Source organism: Lissotriton vulgaris, chromosome 4_1 (assembly GCF_964263255.1).
Source record: "Lissotriton vulgaris chromosome 4_1, aLisVul1.2, whole genome shotgun sequence".
Taxonomy (NCBI): Eukaryota; Metazoa; Chordata; class Amphibia; order Caudata; family Salamandridae; genus Lissotriton; species Lissotriton vulgaris.
The window spans coordinates 1,678,076,141-1,678,094,434 of record NC_141691.1 but is presented as its reverse complement, the minus strand read 5'-3'; the positions used below and the strand labels follow the sequence as shown (position 1 = coordinate 1,678,094,434).

Genomic DNA, 18,294 nt, shown 5'->3' with positions numbered 1-18,294 from the left:
TTGATTGCCTGCTTGTCGAGAAGGAGTTTTATTTCCCTTTTGAGAAGCACCAGATGGCGGTGAGCAGTGTTTCTTGGGGGGTAATCTGGAGGTTGTTGAAGAAATTCTGGTGTGTGACCATGATTGAAAACGTCTAACACCCATCTGTTGCATAAAATGGAGTTCCATTGAAGAGTTTGGAGTAGTCTTGAGCCGAATGAAGTGTGGGGTGGCGGGTGCCTGATGAGTCTCATGGTCTCCTGCCTGTGTCCTGGGATTTACCTCCCAAAGCGGGCGTCTTAAGAGTTGGAGTTCTGGAGTAAGTTGATGCAGGCGTCTGCCGAAAGGACTGGGTGAAGTACTGAGGACAGAAACCCTGTTGGTAATAGGGTTGAAAACGCTGTTGAGGCTGGGACCGAGCTGCAAACTGGCCTCTTCCTCTTCCCCGAAAGGAAGAGAACTTTTTTTGTTGAGAATTGGCTAAGGATTTCGACTTATCCGTGTCAGATTAGATAGCCTGGAGTGCCTCATCAACATGCTTACCGAACAGATTCTCGCCATCAAATGGCATGTCCAGCACCTTTGCCTGGACTTCTGGTAGAACAGTAGTAGCTTTTAGCCAATCTTTCCTGCATAACACTGCAGCACCCGCCATCTGCCTTAAGGAGGTGGAGGCAATCGCCATAGCATCACTGGCTTCCGATGAAGCTCTATCACCCTCGGAATGGATTTCCTTTGCCTCCTCTTATATTCCGGCAGGAATTCAAAAAAAGGCACATTGTCAAACCACACCTGCCTGTCGTACCTTCCAAGAATAGCCATTTAATTGGAGGCTCTGATGGCTGAAGCAGCCAGCGAGGAGAGTCTCTTTCCGATATTATATAACCTACGCCCTTCTTTGTACGGCAGGGTGTTACATGGAGATGCAGGGTTTTTGATCTTCTCTGAGCAACCTGCATTATTACCAAATCAAGCTTTGGATGGTCAATGGGCCATGCCAGAGAGTCTTCTGGGGCCCGGTACTTCTTATCCAGCTTTGGAATGACTGCTGGCACAGACAATGTTTTTTTCCATCTTCTTCATCCCCTCCTGTCACAAGAAGTCGATAATAGGGATTGCCCTAACCGAACGTTGAGTGGAAGCCTTAAAATCGTACAAGAAGCATTGCACTTGTTTGACGGGCATAGGAAGATTGATGCGTTTTGAAGCTCTTTCAAACAGATTGTGAAAGCCGCCGATGTCTGCAGGTGGAGAGTCAGACACCGGCAACGTGGGAGAAGGCGGCCTGCGCTACGTAGTTCATCTACTTGTCATGGACATCAGTGTCCACTTGTATGTCTCCCTCTTCCAGTTGTTAGTCTCCACTGTAAAATGCCCTAGTTGGGATTTGCAGAGGAGGTAAGTACTTCTGTTTCAGTGGAGCAAGTGGGTTTTACTGAACTGGAGTCACAGCAGGGCCTCCTGGTAAGAAACAGATTTTTGGGCCACATTTGCTTCAGGGAATATCTTGTAGTAGTCATCTAGCATGAAACTTTAGTCAATGACTAGTGACATTGGCACATTAAGGGAGGGTTCTTGACTATCATCCTCCTCCTGTTCATATTATGGGTAGTGCTCCTGGAAGCTATCCAGGCGTTGCGCACCCTAACGCCTCTCTGAAAAGGAGTAGTCACCCTCAAAGTATGTCGAAGAAATATCTGGCTAATCCTCTTCATCAGATTCCTGACACTTCACTCTCAGTTGAGTGGGGCTGTAGGCAGGGCCAAACGAACCTTTATCCTACGATTCCTGAAAATCCAGGAGGCAGAGGAGATATTTTTGAAAAGTCTTGTAAAAGAGATTTTGAGAATGGTAAGTCCATTTTCCTGGTCAACGGGATCGTTGCCAGGGACTAAGACAACGGCGTGAAAGTATCAGTCAACAGTGCGGAGACGCTAGTGGGCGGCGCGGCATACAATTGAACTGTCGACGGTGAAGCTTTTTTCGATGACAAACTCCTCATCGAAGCCGCCACCATCACTACTTCCATCTTCATCGGCGAGACACCTGTCGTCTTTACCGCTGATGAAACCGTCGACTGAGTCTTCATTTCGACGGTCGCAGGTGGAGAATGCCTTGTCGACGAGTCCGACGAATGGTTAATTTTGTATGAGGGAGTAAGTGGAGCAGAAGGAGGAGCAGACCCAGATTTTTTTGGGGTCAGAGTAGAGCCAGGTTTGCTCTTTAACTCTTTTCCTCTGAAGACTGCTTGCTCATAGATCTTTGTTTTTTCGGATCTCTCTGACCAGAAGAGGGATCTTCTTCCTTCCTTTCCTTTGAGGAGGAACGAGGCCTCTCCTCTCTCTCGGAGTCAGATCTTTTCTTCTTAAGCCAAATGAGAAGCCTTCCATCATGGTCTTTGAGGGTTTTTGAAGAAAGTGTCCGGCAGTGCTTACAGTCTTTAGGCTTGGGCTCTGGATAAAGGTTATTGAAGCACTCCTCTGAGAACCTCCTGGACTTACCCTAAGTCTTTCAGGGCCTGAACAGCTCTTTTTTAGACTCTGACATTCTGTAGAAAATACAGAAAATAAATAGAAAACTTTTTAGCAACACCTCAGTTGAAGAGAAGATTGAGGAAAGAGAACTGTCAGTTGGAAGTTGAATAGTTCAAAGTAGAAACACTGTGACTAAGAAGAGCTCAGGGAGACTTCCTAACAGATGACAAGCGGTAAAAAATCTGAGGTATGGTGGCTCTGCAGTTGATGGATACTCAGGGGTCTGCGATGTGATTGGCTGGAGTTTGGATGTTCCTTAATGATGTTAACTGGTTACTAAATACTGTTGATTCTCAGGGGAGACTGTCCTTTTAGCTTTGTACTGCTATTTTACTGTTACCATGGGACTCCCACCATGACAATGGGGAACATTAATGCATGTGAATCTATAAAAGATACAATACTAGAGAAGAAATGTACCTACAATGAATGGTTGCTGCAACATTCACCAAAAAGCATAAACAACAAAAAAATGTATTCAACATATTGGCAGTGTACCCTTATAGTAATCTCATGCTCATTTTTCTATTTACTAAGCTAGTATTTGCACCAACAAGAAAGTCTAATTTGAATTTCAGAGATGGTTCACACCTGTATACATATTGTAACAATAAGGTTTTATGATAAATATAATACCAGAGACTGCTATTCTCATCTGTGCAAATAACCAGGCTGATAGGTTAAGCAGGTGAAAGCTGAATGCCTTTATTCGGCCTTCAGCAAAAGTAGGAGATTCAATTCTGCATGGCTTGCATCTGGGCTGCCTGGCACAAAGTTCTTCTCTAACCCTTCACACCATGTGCTTAGCGTATAGAACATTATTTAGTTGTCATGGAACTGTTAAGGATAAACAATTAGCAGAAAGCTGACTGGTGCCCTTTTACTTTTTCTCATTCTGTATTCGAGAGTATGTTCTTTGAACAATAACAAGAAATGTAATTCTCACGTTTCCATGAAACTTAGTTCACAACTCAATAACATTTATTTAGATTAGAACAGTCTTCTCAAATTAAATACTATGAATATATTTGAGCAATCCTGATCATTACGTTGCTTAAAAAAAAGACAAATTAATTGCGCCTTCTCTATTAATAACACACGGTCATTTATGAATGATTAAATTGGTAACATGTCCTAAAAAGAGGGATATACCTAGAAGAGAAAAGGGAAAATGCTACTTACCAGTATGCATCTGTTCTTGGCATGCAGAGCTGCAGAGTTGTACACTTAGCATTAGATCGCCACCTGGTGTTGGGCTCGGATGATTGCAGGTTGTTGTTGTCTTGGAAGAAGTCTTTGTAGTCACAAGATAGGTGACTCCTCCCTTGGACAATAATGCGCATGGGCATCGGCTCCATCCTTAGATTGTTTTTCGCCATGATGGGAAATAATGGAATTAGTATAAGTAAAGAAAAAGGATGTCCATGCGTGTGCATCTAAGTAAGATGCAAAACTGGAATGGATACAAGTCCCGGGGAGGCTGGAGGGTGTGTACAACTCCGCAGCTCTACATGCCAAGAACAGATGCATGCATACTGGTAAGTAGCATTTTCCGTTCGAGACATACAAGCTGCAGATTGTACACTTAGCATTGATTGTACAGCAGTGTCTCCCCTAGCGGTGGTCCCTTGTATCCGTTGCAGTTGTTTGAAAGAGAGTTTTAAGAACAGCTTCGCCAACTGCAGCTTGCTGCTTGGCTTGCACATCAACACAGTAGTGTTTAGTGAAGGTGTGTGTTGTAGACCATGTTGCTGCTTTGCATATGTCTTCTAAGGGGATGTTCCCTAAGAAAACCATGGAGGCTCCTAGCTTGCGTGCGGAGTGTGCTCTAGGAGGAACTGTTAATGTACGTTTTGCTTTTTGATAGCAGACTTGTATACATTTTACAATCCACCTTGCAATTCCATCCTTAGAGATGGGGTTGCCTTTATGAGGTGGAGAGAAAGATACAAATAATTGTTTTGTCTTTCGAAAAGATTTAGTCCTATCTATATAGTAGAGAAGAGCTCTTTTAACGTCTAGGGTATGTAGAGCTCTTTCTGCCACAGAGTCAGGGTTTTGGAAAAACACCGGTAACTCTACAGATTGGTTTAAATGAAAAGGAGTAATCACTTTTGGAAGGAATTTAGGATTAGTTCTTAGAACAACTTTGTTACGATGGAGTTGTAAGAAAGGTTCTTGTATAGTGAACGCTTGTATCTCACTTACTCTTCTAAGAGAGGTGATAGCAATAAGGAAAGCTGTTTTCCATGTGAGGAATTGCAGTTCACATTTGTGTAGAGGTTCAAAAGGGGGTCCCATGAGCCTTGTAAGAACCACATTAAGGTTCCACACTGGAGAAGGTGGTAACCTAGGTGGAATGATTCTTTTTAATCCTTCCATAAATGCTTTAATTGCAGGTACTCTAAAAAGAGACAGATGGTGTCTGTTTTGTAAGTATGCCGCAATTGCTGCTAGGTGCAGGCCTATGGAAGAATATGCCAAAATACACCTTTGTAAATGTAGAATGTAACAAATGATATTTTGGATAGAAGCATCCAGGGGATTAATTTGATTATTATTGCAGCAAATGGCAAATCTTTTCCATTTAGCAGCGTAACAAGCTCTGGTAGTAGGTCTCCTGACCTCTTTAATGATGTTCATACAGTCTGGTGGACCATAGTGCTCTTCCGTGGATTGCTGTGAAGGGACTGCGAGGACCAGCTGCCCCGTGATACCCTGCAGCTGTGTGCCTCTTCCCGCCTCTACCTGCCTGCATTAAACTGCTCGCGGATCCCGCTTTGCGGAAGCCGCTCGCAGCAGTTAATTTGGACCCTGGTGCTCTTCCCTGGATTGCCGTGACGGGACTGCGAGTACCAGCAGCCCCGTGATACCCTGCAGCTGTGTGCCTATTCCCGCCTCTACCTGCCTGCATTAAACTGCCCGAGGCCCCTGCTTCGCAGAAGCCGCTCGCAGCAGTTACTTTGGACCCTGGTGCTCTTCCCTGGTAGGTTAAGATAACCAAACTCTAAGACTTCAGGAGCCAGATCGCTAAATTCAGTTGTTTTGGGTCTGGGTGTCTGATTTCTCCATGGTTCTGTGTTAAGAGGGAGGCTGTAACTTTTTATGTGGAACCAGAGAGAGATCCAGCAGTGTGGTGGACCACGGTTGGCGTGCCCATGTGGGAGCTACCAGGATTAGTTTGAGAGACTGTTGTCTGAGCTTGGGCACTACTAATGGAATCAGTGGGAGAGACGGAAAAGTGTATGCAAATCTGCCGGACCAGTTCATCCATATCGCATTGCCCTTGGACAATGGGTGTGGAAACCTGGCGGCGAAGGTTGGGCATTTTGCATTTTCGTAGGTGGCAAACAGATCTATGTGTGGATGGCCCCACCTCCAGAAGAATGGCTGAAGAACTTGTGGATGTAGTTCCCATTCGTGAATCTGTTGTGGCTGCCGACTTAACAGAGCTGCTATCTGATTGTGAACTCCTGGAAGGTGTTCTGCCAACAGATGTATATTTTGCGGAATGGCTCATCTCCAAATGTTCTGTGCAAGCTGGGACAGTTGCAGAGAGTGCGTCCCCCCCCTGTTTTTGTATATAGTACATGGCTGTCATATTGTCCGTCCGGATTGGGGCAGCCTTGTTTTGTACATGTAGTTGAAAAGTTTTGAGTAATAGGAATATGGCTAGCAGCTCTAGATGGTTGATATGGAACAGTTTTTGTTGATTGTTCCATTGACCTTGAGTCGTATGATGTAAGAAATGGGCTCCCCATCCTGTGAGAGATGTGTATGTTGTGAGCACTAACTGTGGAACAGGTTCGAGGAACGGCCGTCCCTTTGTTAAGTTTTTGGTGTTCCACCACTGCAAAGAGCGATGTGTGCGGCTGTCCACCAACACCAGGTCTGTTAGTTAACCTTGAGCCGGGTTCCACTGTTGTGCTAGGCACTCTTGTAACAGCCGCATTTACAACCTTGCATGTGGGACTATAAGGATGCAAGATGCCATCATGCCTATTAGTCTCAGGAACACTCTGGCTTGCAGAGATTGTTGTTGTTGGAATACTGTGACTAAGGCTTGAATGCTCTGTATCCTTGCTGGACTGGGATACACTAGAGCTGTAGATGTGTCTATTGTAGCCCCAAGATATTGGTGTACATGAGAAGGCTGCAGATGTGACTTGGTGTAGTTGATAGTGAACCCCACGTTGTGCAACGTGTGAATTGTTTGATGTGTGTGTTGGACACATTGTTTGAATGACTTTGCTTTTATGAGCCAGTCGTCTAGATAATTGAAGACACATCTGCTGCCTTCTGAGATGTGCTGCTACTACTGCTAAGCACTTTGTGAACACACGTGGTGCTGTTGTTACCCCAAATGGAAAAACTTTGAACTGATAGTGTTGTCCTTGTATTACAAATCGTAGGTACTTTCTGTGAGCAGGGTGTATAGGAATGTGAAAGTAGGCATCCTTTAGATCTAGGGTTGAGAGGAAATCGCCTTGTTGCAGTAGTGGGAGCACTTGTTGCAGAGTGATCATATGAAAATGATCTGATTGTATGTACTGATTGAGGGGCCTGAGGTCGAGAATTGGTCTTAGTGTCCCGTCCTTTTTGGGAATTAGAAAATACAGCGAGTAAACCCCTGTTGCCTGTTCTTCTAATGAAACCAATTGAATGGCATCCTTTTGTAAAGGTGACAGAACTTCTTGTTGGAGCAGAATCAGGTGGTCTGTAGACATTGGACGCTGCCTGGGAGGTATGTGTGGAGGGGATGCTGTAAGTTCTAGGCAGTAGCCATGTTGGATAATCTGTCTCACCCACTTGTCTGTTGTAATGGAGTTCCAGACTGGAAAGAACTGTGTTAATCTGCCCCCTACAGGAGTGGAATGCTGTTGGGGGGAGCAGAGGGAAGTCACTGTTTTGTGGCGGAAGAGGATCGGTTGCTGTTGTTACCGCGACCTCTTCCTTTGTTATTATTGCCTCTGTATCCTCCTCTAAAGTATCCCTTGTTAGAGGATGTTTGTGTGTGAGATTTAAAAGATGTTGTAGTGTCTGCTACAGTTTGTTTGGAGCCTCCTCTGTGGAAGGAGAGACGAAAGGAGCCTCTAGCTGGTGTGGACTGTAAAGCCCCCATAGACTTGGCAGTGTCCGTATCTTTCTTCATCTTTTCGAGTGCAGTGTATACTTATGAGCCAAATAACTGGTTCTGATTAAATGGTTGGTTTAAAATGGTAGTTTGTACTTCCTGTTTAAACCCGGAAATGTGTAGCCACGCATGTCTCCTAAGTATGACACTGGTATTGACAGCTCTAGATGCGGTGTCTGCCGCATCTAGTGCACATTTTATTGAGGCATTTGAAATTAACTTGCCTTCCTGTATGAGGTCAGTTGCCTGAGGTTTATATTAATCTGGTAGGTGTTCAAGTAATTTTTCTAATTAATCATAATGGGCCTATCGTACAGAGAGAGGAGGGCTTGTGTATTAGCTATACGCCATATGTTAATGGCTTGTGCAGCTATTCTTTTACCTGACGCATCAATTACTTTGGATTCTTTGTCAGGTGGGGGTGCTTCGCCAGAAGTTTGAGAATTTGCCCTTTTTCTAGCAATTGACATAAGAGTTTAATAGTAGGTGTCCTTTAATGTAGACTGGGTCTGTGGGTGCAGGCCTATATTTTTTCTCAATTCTGGTGTTCAACACTCTAGTGCGTTCAGGGTCTTTAAATACCTCTGGAGCATGTTTAATGACTCCTTTAATCATGGGAAGAATTTGAACAGACCGTTGAGACTGTTCAAAGTTATCTAAGAGAAAATCCTCCTCAGTCATCAGAATGCATAGTAGCTTTATGGTATGCAGCAGCTCTGTGTAACAAATGACCAAAACCAATGTTATCCTCTGGAGGGGAAGGTTTTGAAGGGTATAACTGCGGGTCGGGACTATCAGCCGCATTTTGTGGGTTTGGCAAGTCCCATATAACATCATCCACTGGGTGTGAGAAAGGCTCATCTATATTATCTGCTCCACCCAGACTATATTCATCATCATCATGTTGAGGCGAATGTGATGATAAAAGTGGAGAATGTGCAGGAGAGATTTGAGGTGATATGTGAAGTGGAGAAGGAGGAGGAGGTATAGGAAAGGAAAAGTGCATAGGGGATGTAGCACAGTCCTTTTTCTTGGCAGGAACCCCAGGTGTGGGCGGTGCATCTGCTGGTCTTTTCTTGTGAAGTGTAGCTTCTACATGACCTGTTTTTGAGTTGATGTAGATGTTCTTTTGTCGAGGATCTGGCAAGAAAAGTTCCTCCTCATGTACAACCTTCTTGGGCGTCGATTTGTTCAGTTCCATTAGAGGTTGTTTTGTGTGTTTAGCCTTGGGAGGTGCTAAAACATCCTTTGGCGTAGTTTTTGGTGCCGAAGGTTGTTTTCGGCTTGGTAGGCCGGTCAGAGGGCTCGGGCACATCGTAATCAGGCCTTGTGGGCTTCGGCACTGAAGGTGTTTTCGGTGTGGGAGCCGGTGTCTTCGGCTTCGAGGCGTCGGACGATGGCTTCACACTTTTATGTTTAGGAGTGGACGGCTTCGGAGCCGGCACTTCTTTCGGTTTCGGTGTCGATTTAGGCTTCGGTGCCGAGAGGTCTTTCTGTGTCGGTGCCGAGCCATCCTTTGGTTTCGGTGCCGAGCTAGCTTTGGGTTTTGGTGCCGATGGAAGAGGTGGAATCGGCATGTGCAGCTTGCTTGGCGTCGAGGCACTGGAAGGCTTAGTTGTTTTCTTCTGAGGCGGGGTTTTCGAAGCGGGCGTTCGGTCTCGACTGGGCCCAGCAAGCGGAGTACTGACCTTTGCCTTCGGTTTGGGAACTGTATGTGGTGCAGGGGCAGTAGTACTCACGCGCTGACCCGATGGAATGGAGTTATCTGAGTTGTCTGCCTCTGATACGATCCGGAGATCAGGTGAGTCTTCGGGAATGAGCGGAACCTCTTCATCGAAGACATCCTCCAGTTCCAGGGCTGATCTCCTCATTTCGTGTTGACTGGCACTCCTATCCCGGATCATTTTCTTTGATCGGAAGGATGCACAGGCTGTGCAGGTTGATTTGTCGTGTTCTGGCAATAGACAGAGGTTGCAGACCTCGTGGTGATCGCTATGTGGAAACTTTGCTTGACATACTGGGCATCTTTTGAACGGAGTTCTTTCCATGAGGTGTAGGCTGCACAGCGTCGATAGGCCCAACGGCCCGCGTGGATGACCGGAATCGAGCTGATGGGTTTGAGAAGTCTTGTAGTCTATGTCAAAGGCAGTTTTTAGTAGTTTGAGGAAGTTTTGCACTTCGAGGTGCTTGAAAAATGTTTTTCTAGCCGGAGCGGAGAAACTTTCATCCGAACCCAGTGGCGGAAAAAAACAATCTAAGGATGGAGCCGATGCCCATGCGCAGTATTCTCAAGGGAGGAGTCACCTATCTCGTGAATACAAAGACTTCTTCCAAGACAACAACAACCTGCAATCATCCGAGCCCAACACCATGTGGCGATCTAATGCTAAGTGTACAATCTGCAGTGCATATGCCTCAAACATAATATTAACAAAACAATTCACAAAATTACATTTAAGTAATGCAAACTTACAACTAAGTGTACTTCCCTGGAATAAGATTAACATTTTAGTTAAGGGCTACAGTATAGTGGTCAAAAATAATAACTGAAATGTAAAAGACTAATTTTGTTAATTTCTGTATTTGGACATGGGTCCAGAATCCAAGTGATTTCCTTATTTGAATTCCATATCATGAGAATTCCTGCCCAGCATTTATGAAGGGGGCACTGCGCAGAGGACAAGGACTTCCCTCTACCTCTTGGGGATCAAAGGCAGTGCCGGAAGGCATGTCGGACATTCTGATTAGCTACCCAGCAGCCAATTACCGTGCCCAGAAAGAGCAGTTCTGATTGTTCAAAATATAATAAGGTGTTTCACCCTTTCTGATTTGTTGTCATTCAACCAATTACAATTGGTGTATGTTTATCAGTCCTTTCTGAATGGCTTCTTTACACATGCCTCCCTAGACTGCTCGAGATCCCAAATAAATGCAGTTATTAATATCCAATCGATAAATCACATATACAATCAATGGGAAGTCTCTAACTGGTATCACTGATAGACGTCTGGCCCAAGAGTTTTTTATTGCCCCAGTTGAAAATTCCTGAGTGCACCCTATCACACCAGCTCTCTTTTCTGTCTTCATGCCTACTCACACATACACAAATTATTTAGCACAACGACAACATCTTTAACTAGAATAATCAGAAATAATATGTTCATAAAGTACAAGCAGACTTGATAGCTTCTACCAAATAAAAGGTCTCAAGGACAGAACAACCTCTGTGCCATAGATATCAGGGGGTTAAGCTAAAGTTAATTTAGTGATTTTGAGGACTCACCTTGGTAAGACGCATTATTCCTTGAGGTGGCAGTCGTCCACTCCAAATAATAATACACTTTCTTACATTGGTGTTAAGCAATACGATGCAGAACTTGCCTTTTGCAGTGCCACACAGATTTCAGTTAAAATTCCCTTTTTAAATTGATAGCAAGTAATACATTTTCGATTTTCCTTCGATCTTTATTTCATATTTTTCCTTAAATGTATGCTTGCCTTCAACTTTTGCATCTTAAGTCTTTGGAGAACATGGAAGGGGATCTAGGTAATGTGGAGAGCCTTAGCGTTACAGTACTGAGGAGCATATGCAAGCAGTGAGGACTGAAGCTGAACAGGGAGTCCAAGAAAGAAGATTACCACACATTGACGCCCAGAGACTGGAAAGAAATCCACCAGCTACAGTCTACCTCAGAGAAGAATGAGAATGAATCTGAAGAAGAAAATAACGTGGAGGAGCACAGAGTGCTACAGTGGGGTTCTCCACAAGAAGCATCACCTGTATTGTATAGGTCAGAGTACAGTGTCTTTTCACAGTTTGTTGCAATTACAGCTAGATGACAGGTAGGCGGAGGGTACCTTAAAATGAAATTGCAGCTGCCTACCCCCACCATTCAGAAAAGGTTGGCCTCCTTCTTGGCTGGTGAAGAGATGAGAGCAGCTGCAACCCTTGCACTAAAGGAGAAAAGACCGCTGGTGGAAGCTGAGGGGAAAAGGTGCCCTTGGCATTAAAAGAGAAGAAGGTCCTAAGCATGACTGGAGGCTTAGCCCGTGGAAACACATGATCAATACTGGGAGGAATACACCAATTGTAATAGATGAAGCCGTCCAGGTTAAGCATGCCCCAGGAAGCAGGTCCTGACATACAAATTTGGTCTAACCCCAGAGAAGTATCGTCTGAAATTCAGCCATACCCGGAACAGTCACACCAGTCAAGGGAAGATTTTGTAGACTTACCTAGCATGGCATTGGATGGTTGGATTAAGGGATTACAATGGGCTGTACAATTTGATTATGCAGAAGCTCATCTTGAATAACTACTTATCGGAGTTACCCCAGCACCTGATAGGCTCCAAGGTCTCTGTTCCTGTAGACCTCAGGAAGGAAACAATTCTCTGGCTTAGCAACAGTGTGTCCAAGAAAGTACCTGGGAGTGATCTCAAGGAGGGTTGTTCAGACCCACAGTAGAAGGTTAAAAGTGATAACTACTTAGGGCCTCAAACGTCTGACAAGGGGACCCAACCCACCTCTGAGCAAGTGGGTGTTTTGAGGACAAAGCCCATGGTGCCATATCACTATGACTGTCAACAAGAAAGGAGAAGCATCATTCCCCAGGAAGGCACTCACTAGTGGGCATGCTAGTGGCTAGTGTACCATGAGGGAGATGTCAGTCACGAGATAGGTTAGAGCATTTCCTAACATCTCTTTGTTTGGAGGTGGACCCACAAGGTAATAGGGTCCCCGATTTGGGGTCCATGTCACCGTTCTGCAGAATACCTGTTGCAGCGTTCCCTGGTGGTGGAAAGGAGGATGGTCCCCCCCAGGAAAGTACCTGCAGGGAGAAGTCTGTATGGTAAGGAAAGTCCATAGAGAGCGGCCTCGACAGAAAGGCTCCATGCGCAGCATTACTGTGTGTGGCGTTGAATAGACGTCAGGATTATCGCGCTTCACGACTGCTAGCTGGGAGGTCAGAGAGGCAAGCTGAGGAGGGGGAAGAAATAAAATATAAGATTTTTTTTTTTAAAGCCTTACACCTGCTGCTTTGCTCCCGCTGACACACCTGCCTCGCAGCTCCTCCATTCGGCCGGAAGGGGATGGGCCTTCAGGGCACAGGCTCCACAACCAATCCAGACACTGCTCTCACATGAGAGCAATGCCAGGATTGGTCTGAGCGGCCTCATTTGCCACTCAGACAGTGCATTGGAGCCTGTGGCTTTTCTCCAACCTGGCTGTGTCAGCCTGGTTGGAGAAACATAAGTGTGCATGTGTGTTTGGCAGGCCTAGGACGGCCAGCCAGTCAAACACATGCACTTCTGAGTGCACATTACTCCTCCTCAGTGGCATGCCTGGCCCCACCCCATACTTATTGTATTGCAGGGCTCAGGCAGCATAAATAAAATGATAATAACATTGTTTTATTATTATTTTATTTATGATCTTCTGGCACGGGCGGTGGCAAACGCTCCTTCGCCATTTTGGAGGAGCCGCCCCTGGATACCACTCCCTTTGTGGTTTAACAGTGCTTTCGATTAGCTTGTCCCTTAATTGCACATTGTAATGGTTGAAAAGCAACTCAAATTATCAGGCCACCTGTGGCTCCTAGTGGGATGCAATATAGCACAATCCTGGTGGTAAAACAGTCTCCAAATGGTGGGCCTTTTGTTACTTCAGAATGGACTATATGTATCACTAATATGGTTGTATGACATGGCCTGCAATGTTGGTGGACTCCATATAATTCTGCTGGTTAACAGTGCCTCTAATGGTTTGGATCATTTTGATGGTGATGGGTAGATCTAATTGAAGTTCATTAAATGGCAGGTTCTATATTTAATGCTGCCGTCTCTAAAGGCGGTATCTATATAAATGACTGCATCTATTCTCACATACTCCACAACAACCCATATTTATGTCTAGCAACATTAGACGCACAGGGATTCCAACACAAATGTATTCAAACCTCTTGCATCTCCCTCAACGTAGGCCAAACTAGATACAAAGACCCTTGCACCATGCACCCTAAAAGGCATCCAGGAACCAATACAAATTGGAGAGCTTTAAAACTACATCAGGAGTAGAAGCGCAATATGAATAATGCACTGAAACAACCCAGAAAGCACTTTAAGCCTTACAAGTGCAAAGGACAGCTTGGTAGCAGAGGTATATACAGCAATATAGCACTGTCCAACAAAATGCATTTTAGACTTGCAGAGAGATCTCCGTGTTAGTTCTTCATAGAATACCTTTAGAATGTCAGGGACATAACTAACAGTACTATATTAATAAAATTGACATTTTGCTAAACTGTGTTGGTGATCTGCTTCTGGGAAAAGCCAAGGGCTTGTCCTGTTCTGCTTGTAGGTATGGCAGTCCTTTTGACAAGTGCAATTATGTCCCATTTGAAGTTCTGAAATCTCTCAGGGAAGTGCAGTACCATCTAATTTTAGCCACAGCATCTTGCTAATCAGGTCTCATACGTACAATAGGTCTGGCTTATAACTGACAATTAACTGGCAGGTTTTAGAATTGTATCGCAAATGGGTGAACGGAAGAATTAGTCCATCCTACCGCCAGTGAGTTTTGTCAGTCATGCACCAATTTAGCCACATATAAATATTTGACTTCACTTCCTCATTCCAAAACACAGACCTGCAAGCCTACAAAAACAGAAAGGTTTCACATTATAAACCAGTATTCCTTTATCTGTTATCGCCTGTAGCTGCATATGCACACCATATTATTTGTAGTTTTGTCGCATGACAGTCAACTCAGAGACAACTAAGTCACATGATACTTGCATGCCATTGAGTAGATTTTTTAACATAGCATAGCTTACCAGTGCTGTTTGAAGGCTGGGTTGTAAGAGAGTTGGCTGCTGGTGTTTTGGGTCTTGCTGCAAGACTAGGAGGAGATTGTATTTGGCCACCATTCAAAACAGGTGTGCTATTAGGTTCATTGTGTGCTGTAGGACTTGGTATTTCAGTATTTACCCCATTATGGGCTTCATTGGGGGATCTGAATGAACAAAATAAGTTTTTGCTTATAAACACAAATCAATACCCGTTGATCAAATAATTCTGTCAATAGTACATACAGGATAACTTTCCATTTAAATGGGTTACTTTCTATTAGTTTAATAAAACTTTGAATTTGAAATGATCAACTTTCACATAATAAAACAAAAAATCCTAGGAACAGAAACTAAATATTCACATACACACTCTACAATCATCTACATATCTCTTTAGTTAAATACCACCAACAATAAAAACTAAAAACACATTGAAACAATCTTGTTCTGCAACTTAGGTTAGTTAACAATACATTTGGACTACTTGCAACATAATAGGCACCTCAATCCAACCTTTAAAAAAACAAAAACACGCCAAATGGATTCCCATAATAAAACGAATATAGTAGTGGATATACTATGCTGACAACATAGAATACATAGTCGGGATGGGCACAAACTGGGTCGGCCTCTGTACAGCACATCAAACACACCCCTGTTCATTTCAATATCACATCAATTTCATCCCTATGATAACCTCCAAGCTATATTCTGTTGTGGGGGTGGAGGATTTGCATCATCAGATGCATGTGCCACACAAAATGATTTTATTAGTCTCATCTTAATGTCTTGAATTCAGTACATGCTGTAGCACACAATTGTCATTCTAACATCTAGAATATGTAGAACCCTCTAAGATTTATTGGTTGGACTAAAATGCAAGCTATGGCAATGTGTTCTCGGATTGTTCCAAAAGAGGATTCTCCAATCCAAGTCAAACTGTCTACGAGTTCTCATAACCATCTTCTCTTTAGGTATAGACAAGGTAAGGTACACAAGTATCAGCAGGTTCTTCTTAGTGAAGTAATGGCTGTCTTTCAAAAATGCAATCTTAAATTTCAATATTTTAAATTACTCTGTAGGTTCAAATTGAGATTATTAGCCCTACCAAAATCAAATTCAGGCTCTGGTGTGATGCTGGGATTATGTGTGGAGGGAGCAACTGTTAGTCCCATTCTTGAACTGTTTTGAAAACTTGGCTTAATGAAACTAAGTCTATGGTCCATGCCTTTACTTTACGTGGAAATTGCTGCTATACTGGCAAATATCCTAACATAGCACACAGTCTAACATACATGATGTATTGAATAAGAATTCCCTCAAATGATCAACAAATGGCATGCATGACATCAATTAATGTAATGCTTAGAGTTTCCAGTGATACATTATAGCATCTTAAGATATAAAAATATTTTCTGCTAAACTCAAATGATGACATTTTGATTAGGAACTATGCTGCTTATTGCAGACTGACGATAGGGGTAGTAAATCTTCCTATGGAAAGGTCAGAAAATCCATCAGTGTTGGTAGTTTGAAAACCTTTGCTTTGAACTACTTTTTTAAAATGGAATACCAATGCGGACAAGCCTACCTTGGTGCATATAAGAACAACAGTTGTGTTTATTAGTTTGTGGACTGTCTGGAACGGTAGATAGAAAGGGGATGAAGGTAATCTTGTGTAAAGCTGAAGCAACTAGCGATTCATAACAACGGTCTCCGAAATGACAAGGAACTGAGGATCCCACCCCACCAACCAGAAGCAGATGGTAAATTGGAGGACAAATAAAACCAGTATTGAAGTTGCAGAACTAGCGGAAGATTAAGGGCCTACTACCAATAATGTTGCTGGCATTCCTTAGATCCACCCCTCCAACAAAAAGGAGCAGTAGGGCTGTGACAGGGTCTGAAACATATGTTAGACTTGTTACTACGGAGATTAGGAACAAGTCTAGCACATTCATAACATCTGTTTCATTTAATTTTTTTGTAAATCAGTTTATTGGTTTTCCATAATATACAACAGAGATAAAACAGTATTATGCATGTTATAACGACACCAGCAACCCCCATATTAGTGGACGGTTTAAATTCACTTGGGCATACATTGTGTTATGAAAGGAGAAACACAGTAAACACACAGTTGAGGGCCACATGCCGCTATCTATTGTGGAGTTAGTGCCACCATGAGGTCTGTGAAAATGCATATAATCTAAGAATATCATAACACATATTTGAATAGGGGGAGTGGGGCTCAACAAAATGAGGACAAAGTTAAAGGGGGAGGGGGGGAGATGAACGGTTAGTGACATACAGCTGTGTGTGTCGCACCCAGTCTAGTACCTCTCCGCATGTGTGTTGCATGCATATGAAATGCAGTGTGTGTATAAGCTAGCTCACTGGCTGGCTAAGAGACCGATCTGCTTTAGATATACTTCCGAGTATGTAGGATGGAGAAATATTCCCAATTATGACAATACAACAGTCCAATCCCCTTCCCCCATTGAAGAATCTACAGGGGCTGTGTCTTCCAACTGTCGGCCAGGGGGAATTAGCGAATTCCCAGAAAGTCTTCCCTGCATAAGGCGACGCTCTCCGCATTTGACCAGTTCAGCAAAGAGCAACGCAACGCTACAGTGTGTGGAGTCATCAGTGATCTCCACCGTTTGGTAATTAGAAGTTTAGCGGTTGCCAGGTTCAAGTCCAATAAGAGAGAAGTGACCCTATATTTCCTGCCCCTGCTGAATAGATGCAGGAGATAGACCTCCCACTGGAAAGGGATCTCGCGGTCAGTGCAGCGAGCAAGGGTGGCAGCCACCTCAATCAAGTTCCCATTGAGAGAGGGGGCAGTGCCACAACATGTATAAGCGTCAGATAAGTGACATCTGAGACAAATAGAGTCCGTGCGGTGAAAGAACTCAAAAATGTTGGCTGGTGTAAGGTATGCTCGATGTAAGATAGAAAATGTCATTTGGCGGAGGTGCTGTTTGCGAGGTATTCGAGTGGGGCTCTCCAGGGCAGCTGTCCATTCTGAATCGGAGAAGGGATGTCCCAAGTCTTCCTCCCAATGGAGTCCTACAGAGTATAATGAGACTGCGGCATGCTGACGGAGAGATGCTAAAAACCACAGAGTCAGGTGACCCCCTTCGCCGATTATGTGTAAGAATTGAATTGTACGATGCATGGGAGGCTCTATGGACAGGTTGCCCCATCTGACCGAGAGTTGCAATGAGAGAGAGGCGCAGTAAAAAATAACACGGATGGAGACCTTCTTCCGAGACAAGCTCCGTGGAATGGACGAGGGTACAGTCCGGGAAGAGATCCCCAGTGTCACGAATGCCAGCGCTGTCCCTATTATGTAGCTCTGCCACTTTAGTAATCATTTGGTCCCTGGGCGTCCTCAAGAGAGGAATAGAGGGGGCGTACGATTTTGTGGAGCGGATGATAAATAGGCTTCTACAGAAGCATTGATAGGCCACCGAGAGGAACAGTGAGTCTATGCCCCTGGACTTCACACATGGATGTAAGGGGGTGAGGTATGACCTGGATGGACTTAGAGTGGCCGTGCCCGAGAGATGACGGGATGCTTGCCACCTGGCAATCTATTGCAATCGAGCAGCCAAAAAATAATGTTCAAAGTTAGGAACGGCAAGGCCACCCTGCCCAGCAGGCAGGTAAAGCTTTTAAATGGAAACGAATATGCTACTTACCAGTATGCATCTGTTCTTGGCATGTAGGGTTGCTGACATTCATATCTGTGCATAGATTGCCGCCTAGTGTTGGGTCCGGATGATCGCACA

At 44.2% G+C, this 18,294-nt stretch overlaps 1 protein-coding gene across 2 annotated transcripts in view; it reads right to left on the bottom strand.

Annotated features, from left to right (window-relative positions):
- WWP1 (WW domain containing E3 ubiquitin protein ligase 1) overlaps nt 1-18,294 on the bottom strand; it is an 866,202-nt gene that overhangs the window by 777,221 nt on the left and 70,687 nt on the right. For both annotated transcript variants that reach the window (XM_086965959.1, XM_086965960.1), the window contains exon 6: nt 14,483-14,661. In XM_086965959.1, the coding sequence (XP_086822085.1) occupies nt 14,483-14,661 (179 nt within the window). The remainder of the gene's footprint in view (nt 1-14,482; nt 14,662-18,294) is intronic.